The sequence below is a fragment of the Miscanthus floridulus genome, chromosome 10 (assembly GCF_019320115.1).
Source record: "Miscanthus floridulus cultivar M001 chromosome 10, ASM1932011v1, whole genome shotgun sequence".
Classification (NCBI taxonomy): domain Eukaryota; kingdom Viridiplantae; phylum Streptophyta; class Magnoliopsida; order Poales; family Poaceae; genus Miscanthus; species Miscanthus floridulus.
This window is the reverse complement of record NC_089589.1, coordinates 19,567,090-19,578,031: the sequence shown is the minus strand read 5'-3', so window position 1 is coordinate 19,578,031 and position 10,942 is coordinate 19,567,090. Positions and strand designations below refer to the sequence as shown.

Below are 10,942 nucleotides of genomic sequence, written 5' to 3'. Positions count from 1 at the left end.
GTTTTGACCCAGGCCCATACGCTTGGACCTAGAGTGGTTGGCGGCGATATGGGTCCCCGTCGGACGAGACAGAACCCGCGTCCTTAGGGTCGGGCGAGACGGAGCCCGCACCCAATGGGTCCGGCGAGATGGAGCCCGCGGCCTCGAGGTTAGGCGCGACGGAGCCCGCGGCCTCGAGGTCGACGAGACCTTTTAAAACGTCATGAGCCATGCGGGGAAGTCAGCGTGGGCGCTAACTTTCTTGCTTTGGGTATCCCTAATATCGATACCCGACACTCCTACACGGCTATACATGGCCCTCAAATGACAAAATTCAAAACTATAAATATATATATATCCCATTGAGATCTATAATTTTATATACAAAGTATCTTTATCCAACACTATACAAAAAGGATATGATTTTTCTAAGACGACAAGTTTGGTACGCGATTAATATGTTACAATTTTTATATAAGAATCATCGTCGTCCTGTTCTGCAGCACTACTTCAGCAGTACTTTTCAACGAAGGAACATTATTTTTCTCTCACAAGGAATCAGCATAAGCCAAATTTCAAGGAAACGACATGTGGGTCTCATCTGTTAGATCCATGTAAGCCGAGTCAGCATAGCATGTCAGCTATCCGAAACCGTTTGGACTTTGATAGGACCCGAACTAACTTCAGAATCCAAAATGGATTTTGAAATTTTAGGGACCTACTCTCTCCGTCCCTAATAATTATCGTTTTTGCATCATGAGAAACAACTTTGACTAAATATATATATATAATATTAATATTTATGGTATAAAATTAATATCATTAGATATTGTTGAACCTATTTCATAATAAATTTATTTGAGATACAAATGTTGCGCGTATTTTCTACAAAATCCAGTCAACTTACGACACGAAAACAGAAAAATGATAGTTATTAGGGACGGTGAAAGTATAACAATTGACACATGCAGACAATTTTAAAATATTTCACTCATTTCTATACATAAGTTAGCAAGTTAGCATAAAGGCCAATCTCAGTGGGTTTCATCAGAGTTTTATTTGTATTTAATAAGCTGTTACATAAGCGTTTTTTATGACGTGGAAACATTTTTAAGAAGAGAGAAGTGAGTTTCATGGGATGATTTTTTTTAACACGATTATCAACTCACTGTGAGTCATAAAATTAAATGTTTACAAAATCATATAATAACACTTTTCAATGAGGATGTTTTTTTATATTTCATTTTATTTTATTTATAATACCATGTGACAGTTTTAAAAATAACGTCATAAAACTTATCGCTGAGACCGGCCTTACTTGCGCCCGCTTCCTCCATGATTCCTTCTATTTTTTCTGATCTGATGATAGCGTGTCTCCACTGCGCCGTGTGGTTGGTCTTGGTCATGTGGCCTCGTGGGCCCCACCAGGACGCGTTGGGAAGCATGTTGCGCTGAGCCCGTGAGCCGCTGCGCTGATAGATGCTTTTGGCGACGGGCTGTCGTCTCTCTCTTCCCTCGCTCTCCTCGCCGCTGACTAGCTCGCGTCTAGCCGATTCTTCATTTCTTCCCAAACATTACAGTCGTCTGGGGCCGTATTCCTAAACTAAATCTCACATCATGCCTCTGCATCTGACCATTTGGTCGATGCATGAATGTATCCAAAAGATTCGTTGAGAAGGACGGAGAAGCAGTTGTGTTGAATCAAGCCGCAGCGCAGCAGCTGGGTGTGGGGTGCGATGGAGGCTGCGGTGGTGAGCGCTGTCCTGAAAACGCTCGGCCCCAAGATCTTCGCGTTTGTGCAAGGAAACTACGAGCTGCGGCGCGACCTGGAGCGCGATATCCAGTACATCCGCAAGGAGCTGGACATGATCGCCGCCGCCATCGAGGACCACGAGAGGCGCTCGTGGGGCGGCGGCGACGGCCGCATCAGCGACGACGTGCAGAGGATCTGGATCGAAGGCGTGCGCGAGCTCGCCTACAGCATCGAGGACGGCATCGACCGCTACCTGCACGACGTGGCCCTGGGTCGCGAGCCCGGTGGCGGCGGTGCGTCGTCGTCGCTCCGCCAGAAAGGCCATCTGCTCAAGAAGATCTCGATCCGCGCCAAGTTCGCCGCCGAGATCCGGGAGCTCAAGAGGAAGTCAGAGGAGATATCCAAGCTCCGGATACTTTACACTAGCGGCGGGCAACCCAGCGCCTCCGGGAGCTCGGGGGTATCTGCTGCTGCATCCAGCTTCTTGGCGTCTCACACGCAGACCCCTGCAGCTGACCTCGTGGGCATGGATGCGCCCCGAGATGAGATTCTGGAGCTGATGCGGGAAGACCAAGGCCGGCCGAAGCAGCTCAAGGTGATATCCGTCGTCGGCTTCGGTGGCCTCGGCAAGACTGCTCTTGCCAGACAAGTGTACGACAGCGTCGCCGTCGGCGAGCAATACAACCCGCGGATTTGGGTTCGTGCATCGGACAAGGACGCTGGGGATGTTCTCAAGGAGATACTGCAGCAACTTCAGGTTGGTGGCGTGCAAGGACATGAGGAGGGCAGCCGTGATGTCCTCGTCGAACGCCTCAGGTTCAAAAGGTAAGAAACCAAGGCCATGTTTAGATTAAAAAAAATTCAAACCGATGAATAGTAGCACTTTCGTCTTATTTGGTAAATATTGTCCAATCGTGGACCAACTAAGCTCAAAAGATTCATCTCATGATTTCCAACTAAACTGTGCAATTAGTTATTTTTTTACCTATATTTAATGCTCCGTGCAAGCGGCTAAAAATTGATGTGATGGAGAGAGAGTGAAAAAACTTTGAATTTGGAGGTGATCTAAACAAGCCCAAAGAAGCATGTGTCCGTTCCCCTTTGGACTACCGTTTCTTCTGATCACGTTAATGGTACTAGTAAATAAATTAATAATGGATGCATGAGTTTGCGCACCCTCGATCGTATAACCTGTTATCTTTTCCTTTTTTTAAAAAAAAAAAATTGCGAAACATTTTTTCCCCTTCCATCGTTGAGGAAAAACTTCTGTAACTGTGAGCTTGGTACATCGAAAACACCACTTGTTTGGTTAATCCCCTCCCTAAAATTCTCTTCGATCCATTTCAATCTTCTTCAATCCCAATCAAACCGGACAAGGCTTGAGGTAGGCTCCTGGTGTGGTGCGAGGATGGTGGTTTGGGATGATGCTCCTGAATTCCTGATGCCACTGGGCATGGCGGACAGCAGGCGGCAATGCTGGCAGGATTGGCTTTGGCTGGATCTTGAGGTATGCCACCGCGCCGGGACAAGGATGCGCTGGTCAATGGAGAGGAGGGAGACGACAGACTTTTATATTTTAAATAATAGCATACGCTGGTTTAGTTCTATTTTGTTTACCTGCTCCTATCCTAGTTATTATACTAATTATTGTGTCAGCATCGTGCTTGTCTAATTAAACTTGTTCTCTTTGTTTCTCAAGGTTCCTCATTGTGATCGATGACATGAGGACAGAATACTGGAACGCCATTAAAAATGCCTTCCCTAAAGACACAGGAGTGAGCAGCAGGGTGATCGTGACCACGGACGATTCAGTCCATTGCAAACGCCTGCAGCGCTGACAACGGCCATGTTTACATAATGAGAGCTACTCAACGAGAATCAATCAAAAGAACTATTCTTCAAACAAACCTCCTTGGAAGAATACGCACCTGCAGAACAGATCATGAAGAAATGTGATGGTCTACCGCTTGCTCTTGTCACCACCGCCCAGCTCTTGCAGAGTAAATGCCAGATGACACCAGCAGGCTGTGCAAAACTGTGCCGCTACATGGGCGACCACTTGGAGAATGAGGAGACCTTAGCGAGGTTGAAGCATGTCCTTCTCCAGAATTACTCCAGTCTTCCTGGCTATGCCCTCAAGGCCTGCTTGCTGTATCTGAGCATTTTCCCAAGTGACCATCCGATCAAGAGGAAACGCCTGATAAGACGGTGGTTGGCTGAAGGATTTGTCGAAGCAGACCATCGTCGTAGCGCCATGGATGTTGCTATTGATAACTTCAAGGCGCTCATGGACCGGAGTATCATCCAGCCCATTGATGTCGGCAACGACACAGAAGCGAAGACATGCCGCACTCATGGTATGATGCTCGAGTTCATTCTGCAGAAGTCCATAAGTGAGAATTTCATCACCTCGCTATATGATCAAGCTCGCCTACCGGATAAGATCCGCCGGCTCTCCCTACATCCCAAAGGTGCTCGTGCTGCAAGGGATAAAACGAACTCAAGCATCGATTTCTCTCTTGTCCGATCTCTGACAATCTTCGGAGAAATAGGCCCACATATTCTGGAATTTTGTAAATACAAGCTGTTGCGAGTCTTGGATCTGGAAGAATGCGAAGCCTTGGAAGATGAGCATCTGAAGAAGATATCCAACCTGTCAATGCTCAGGTATCTCAGCCTGGGGGGAAACATTACTACCATTCCGAAGGAGATCTCAAATCTTAAGTTTCTGGAAACACTTGATGCAAGAAAAGCGAAGACAGAGATTATTCCTATACCGATAGAAGTTATAAAGCTTCCATGCTTGATCCATCTGCTTGGTGTTTTTAGCCTCCCAGATGTACGCCAGCAGGAAATGAGCAACCTACAGTCCTTTCTGTCAAAGAAAAGCAACCTGGAGACACTGGCAGGGTTTGTCACCGACCAGAGCACAGAGTTCCCACAGCTCATGAGACACATGAACAGACTGACCAAGGTGAAAGTGTGGTGTCATTCCACTGCGGATGGCAATGACAACTTCTCTCACCTTTCGAGCGCCATAGAGGAGTTCATCCAGAGAGGCACCGACGTGAACGATGCTCCCTCACTCTCTCTGAGCTTCGACTGGGTGCACACAAGACTTTCTGGATTTTACCCTGGAGGACAACTCCTGCTACCTCAGCTCGCTGAAGCTACATGGCCAGCTACGCAGCCTGCCTCTGTTCGTCACCAAGCTAGGCAGTGTCACCGAGCTGTGCCTTTCATCATCTGGTCAGCTGAGCAGGGATGTTCTTGCTTCCCTCAGTAACGTGCGCTCCTTGCACTATCTCAAACTCATCTCAACTGAGCTCAACTTTGTCATAGAACAAGGGGCACTCTAAACCCTGCGGTGCCTATGCATCGTGGTGCAGTCCCTGGTTCGCCTAGAGAACCAGGAGGGAGCTCTGCCACACCTTGAGTCACTCTGCCTGCTTTGTAAAGGTCTGAATGGCCTTTGTGGAACGAGAATAGAGCGCCTCGGGCGTATTAAGGAGGTAGCTCTTGATGATGCAGTGAGTGAAGAAACGAGAAAGGAGTGGAAAGAAGCAGCAAAGAGCCATCCGAGACAGCCTAGGATCTGCCTTTTCAAGACGAAAGAGTTGGTCGATCAGATGCATATTGGAGATGAGCCTAGAGAGATTTCCCACAGCCCTGTGGCAACGTCTCCTGAGGCTGAAAACCTGATGAAGCTTGACAATGGATCTGAGCCCTCTGTTGAGCACAGGAAACGAAAGCTTGGCGATCTGTTGTTTTTCAATTCCAGGAAGGCCAATGGCAAGATAAAAACTGAGATATCATGTGGGGGAAGCAGCCACGACGCCATTTCTACTTGAAAGTGATTGAGGACCATGCCTCTATGGGTGTATACCATGCCTTGTTGCTTTGGCATGGATCTTTGCTTGCTGATGTAACTGCTGATGTAACTGATATGGTAGCTGCTGGTTTGAGTTCACTTTAACTTAATGGATATCTATCCATTTGGAAAATAAAATACCCATGTTTCTTTATTTAAAAAAACTTACCATGTATGAGAATGGATTTATATCAAATGTCTAAGTTTTGGTCTAATTTCAAAGAGAATTTTGACAATCCCTCTGTTCCAGGTGAACTGTTTTAATCAGTAGTTATAAAGTGTTGAGTTATGGTGCAGTTGTACGAGGATTGACATCTTTGGCTACTTGCTACAGTTGCAGGAGCAGAACTGAGAATGCTATTTTGTGGAGTAGAACTGAGAATGCTATTTTTGTGGTATACCATGCTGCTTTATTAGAAGAGTGAAGACGATGATGAACTGCTACTTCAGGGACTAAAATAAGTTTTTTTGCTATTACACCCTCTAGTCACAAATGAGTGACATTTTGTGTTGTTCTAAGTCAAATATTCAGAACTTTGGTTGCATATTACTTTTGATGTGTTAATTTTACGTTTGAAAATGATGTGTTTCTTTCTAAACATAGTTCCATACACTTTTACCATGCCTCTATGGGTGTATACCATGCCTTGTTGCTTTGGCATGTATCTTTGCTTGCTGATATAACTGATATGGTAGCTGCTGGTTTGAGTTCACTTTAACTTAATGGATATCCATCCATTTGGAAAATAAAATACCCATGTTTCTTTATTTAAAAAAACTTACCATGTATGAGAATGGATTTATATCAAATGTCTAAGTTTTGGTCTAATTTCAAAGAGAATTTTGACAATCCCTCTGTTCCAGGTGAACTGTTTTAATCAGTAGTTATAAAGTGTTGAGTTATGGTGCAGTTGTACGAGGATTGACATCTTTGGCTACTTGCTACAGTTGCAGGAGCAGAACTGAGAATGCTATTTTGTGGAGTAGAACTGAGAATGCTATTTTTGTGGTATACCATGCTGCTTTATTAGAAGAGTGAAGACGATGATGAACTGCTACTTCAGAGACTAAAATAAGTTTTTTTGCTATTACACCCTCTAGTCACAAATGAGTGACATTTTGTGTTGTTCTAAGTCAAATATTCAGAACTTTGGTTGCATATTACTTTTGATGTGTTAATTTTACGTTTGAAAATGATGTGTTTCTTTCTAAACATAGTTCCATACACTTTTACCATGTTGATCACATGTGATGAAAAAATTGTTTGTAATGAAATTGGCGTTGCAAAGTAATTGGCACAATGACATTTGTTTATGTGCAATGCCAATGTGTTAGCTTTGAGATTGATGCATAAACTTGCATTGTGTGATTGGTGTTGTATAGACTAGTCTTGAGTCGGGTTGCGGACTTGTGCTCGCATATTGTTTATTTATTCATGCGCTGGTGTTGTTTGAGGTTAAACGTGGTTGGTGATGTGCTTGAAACTAGGATCTGGTGGAACTGAGATTTCAGACTAGTTTCAAGTGGAATTGAGGTTGCATGAGTCAAGGATGTAATGCAGGTTGCAGGGTGGTCAAGCTAAAGAACAATGTATATGAATAGGTGACGTGCGCTTGAGTTGGTTCATTAAGAGCGTTGCAGGCAAGTCTATGAGTAGAGCCTCATACGTGTGAGAGAGGCTCATGTAAGGTTTGGTTGACTTAATTTAAAAAAAAGGTTTTGTTGGCTTTATAAAGGAATAGACTAGTAGGCTTAGAGGAAGAGACCTGTGGCCAAACTTTCGTTTGCTTTCAAGTAGAAATATACGAGAGAGTGATTTCAACAAGAAATATTTCTTAACGACATAGTATAGTGTTTCATCAGTGCAAGTGCAATAAATGAAATGATTTTTGAAGTTGAATACACTTTTTGGAGTTGGGCACAGAAAATGAAGAGGTAGAATGAAAATTCTTACTTTTTAAGTTGTGCATACATGGGAATGAAGTTAGTTAATGATGAAATTAGCAAGGGTAAGACCAAACTAATAGGCTTAAGTTACCAACTAGAACAAGTATTTCAGAAATAGTAGAGAAGAGTGTAGAACAAGTATTTTGAATAAGTAGGGGTACATTGCTGTGCCTATATCTCAAGCATATTTTTGTGGCATTCTACATATCAATTGAGTGCTCTCTACCATATAATGTGGTGCCTTGTATTGGCGTACGGTATGAAGGATCGGACGCCAAAGCTACACTTTAAAACAGACCCATGAGAGTACTATTAAGAAAGACTAATCTACGTTATACCGCTGTAAATATATTGGCGAACCCATTGGCAGTACGAAAGCAAATTAGTTTCAGGAACTAAACAGCCTTGCTCAGTTACTGCTTCTGTTTCTAGCAGATCTATATGAAATTATGTATTTACATTGCCGAAAATTTAATGAATATTTATTACCTAATATAGGTCCTGGGTCCTGGCATCCCACAAACAAAGAATCCAGTAGGATGAAAAGATGGTACCCAATATTGGAAGCGTTGGGTGGCAAGCCAAGTCCTGAATATAACAGCCGCGCACAGCAAGTCTGTGAACAATTTTTGGCACCAACATTAGCATAGAACAACTCCTTGATCTATCAGCAGCAAGACAAAGGCAGAAGTGCACATATCTTGGCATGTACAGGCAGATTAGCATAGAACCAAGACTGAAAGCAGCGCTAATTGGAGTTCAACATGGCAGCTGAGTTGGAACCTTGCAGGCTTGGCAGTGCTGCCCTTGTTTAAGACCGAAAGCAATGGCCCTGCAGTGTTCGTCAAGCAAACACCACTGCAGCACGGGTATCCGAATCTGGTACATTCGTTGTAGCCTGTACAAGTGCAAGGTGCCGCCAGGTTATTCATCAGATGCTGCCATGGTGGTCGAGTTCACCTTCAGGCAGACTGCCAACCTCTGACTCTGGGTGCCTCTCCACCCATCAGCCATCAGCATCAGCATACAGATGTTTGGCACAGGAGAGAGTCGCCCAGCCAACCGCGAAATTGTCGATTTATCATTGCTGGACATGAAAAATGCCATGAAAATTCCCTTCATGAGTCGCTTTGGATGCAAAGAAGGGCACAGATGCTGATGCTTATACATTCATCCCTTTCTTCTGTCTCCTCTTATATTTTGTTCCAGCCTGCAGTTGATTTGTCTTCTGTCAGAATTAGTATCAGAATCTATGAAATACACTGGCCCAACTTTCTACAAGTCTATTACAGCCATATGTGAGTTATCCAAATGATCCGAAGGTCTCCAATCACAGGCCAGGCTTAATGTGAACTCAACATGAACATTAGTGATGGACAGCGTTGGCTGGTAAGATTGCTACCACTCAAAACATTTAGTGCTGTATCTGTCTCCCCTGCTACTGTAGTCCAGGTTTCAAGCTTGCTATTGAGTTGTCTTCAGAGCAACAGTATCAGACTCTTTGAAATTCCTAGGCCCAAGTTTGGATTCTGTCAGACTCGTAGCATTTCCTAGTTTATTTGAAGAATCTTAAGAGTCCAATCAGATGACATTCTTCATTTTAACTCAGGAAGTATGGTACCGAATAAAGCTGCATGTTAAGATTCTTTCTTCAGGCATGTCTCCATTATAGAACAGTCTCGCGTACTGGTTTTCTAAGCACAAGTGGCATTCCATTTCCAACAATGTTAGCAAATATATTCCCAACAAGGGAACATGCCGGAAACTTAGCAGCTTCTAGACCTTAATTTCGAGCATGCCTTAGCACAAGTTCCCAGACATGACAGCAACGCCAAATTTGTCAGTTTCATGGAAGTCTCAATCAGACCCTTGTTGCACAAAACTTGACTGAAAGTTAAACTTTGTGACCATGTATCCATGTTTCACAAGTTCTATGCACTGCTAGCTCCAACAAGTTGATGTGAGAATTTACAGTCTGACATAAGAAAATTGGCATGAATATCTACATACACAGCTCATGCGCATTGGTTAGAGGCATTCGTTGTATTCAAGCGCAATGTTCATGTGATGCCAGAACTGACCAGAAGACATTGCCACCCACAGCAGACACTGTCAGTCAGTCAACAGATTTCTGATTCTACCAGAGGGGCTGTTATTGCATGAACGACTGAATACATCCAATGTACTAACAAGCAACACTACGCCACTACCACATAGTCAGCTTCATGTCCAAGCAATCATCGCAAAAGATGCATGACGATGGATGATCAGATCTCGGGTCTGAACTGCATTTCAAGTGCTGATGCATTACAGCATTAGTCAGACAGTGGGTTTTCACGCAATGCCATACCGGCGCATGAGACAGGCCACCCGCTCGGCGACGTCGACGCGGCCGTGCACGCGGCACGCGGCGAGGAGCGCCGCGAAGATGACCCTGTCCGGGCGCGCCTCCATCCCGGCCACGAGCCGCTCCGCCTCATCCACCTCGCCGGCGCACCCCAGCATCTCCACCATGCACGTGTAGTGCTGCAGCGCGGGGCGGGGCACCCTCGCGAACACGCGCCTCCCCTCGGCCACCATCCCGGCGCGCGCGCACGCCGCCAGGAGCACCGTCACCGCCCTGTCGTCCGCCTCCGGGACGGCGAGCAGCGCCAGCGCCTCCGCGCACTGGCCGTGCTCCGAGAGCGACCCGGCGAGCGCGGTGCGGGACGAGAGCGTCGGGGGCGTTTCGTCGAACAGGGCGCGCGCGGAGGCGAGGTCCCCGCAGGCCGAGTAGCCCTGGATGAGGGACGCCGCGAGGAGGGCGGGGACCCCGCGCCGGAGCACCGCGGCGTGGAGGGAGGCCACCAGCGGCAGCGCGGACGCCCGGCGGAGCAATGCCGCGTAGCGCCGCCGCAACCGCATCGCTGGACGCTTTGCCCAGTTTGCGTGCACAAGCAAGGGGATAAACGTGTGGATTGAGGTCAGACGGCCCATGGGCCGTGAGCGGGCCGTGGACTGGAATTGGACGCACAGCATATTCTCTGCGGTGTGCGTGCCCTCGGCCACCGGCGGCGTTTCCTGAATCTGGTGACGCGAAACTGGATCACCGGCGTGTACTCGCATCGACCTCCACTCTAGTCACAACAACATTTTCTACCCAACGGCGGCGGCTGCGGAGGAAGCGGCGGCGGCGCAGGATCCGAGCGCACTGTTCGGCGGGATACGGAGGCATGTAGCGCTAAACGAGGTGCCGCAGATACGGGTGCCGTCGGCGGCACAGAGCTTCCTGCACCGGCAGGTTCCGTCGTCGGCCTACGACACCGGCCCAGTCTGCTGCGTCGCGCTGTCGGAGAGCGAGACGGTGTTCCTGGACTGCAACTCGCGCGGCGTCTTCCTCTACTACCCCGACG

The 10,942-nt window shown here is 46.6% G+C and overlaps 1 protein-coding gene and 1 pseudogene across 1 annotated transcript; one reads left to right on the top strand and one right to left on the bottom strand.

The window, feature by feature from the left end:
- Window positions 1-1,542: 1,542 nt before the first annotated feature.
- Window positions 1,543-5,830, top strand: LOC136487795 (disease resistance protein RGA4-like; annotated as a pseudogene).
- A 1,979-nt stretch (window positions 5,831-7,809) lies between these two features.
- LOC136487793 (putative pentatricopeptide repeat-containing protein At3g13770, mitochondrial) lies at window positions 7,810-10,454 on the bottom strand. Its single transcript, XM_066484904.1, has one exon. The coding sequence runs from the start codon at window positions 10,452-10,454 to the stop codon at window positions 9,885-9,887; it is 570 nt and encodes a 189-aa protein (XP_066341001.1). The 3' UTR covers window positions 7,810-9,884.
- Between the last annotated feature and the right edge of the window lie 488 nt (window positions 10,455-10,942).

Coding starts and splice junctions, on each gene's coding strand:
- LOC136487793 (XM_066484904.1), bottom strand. CDS start 10,454: ATGCGGTTGCGGCGGCGCTACGCGGCATTGCTCCGCCGGGCGTCCGCG.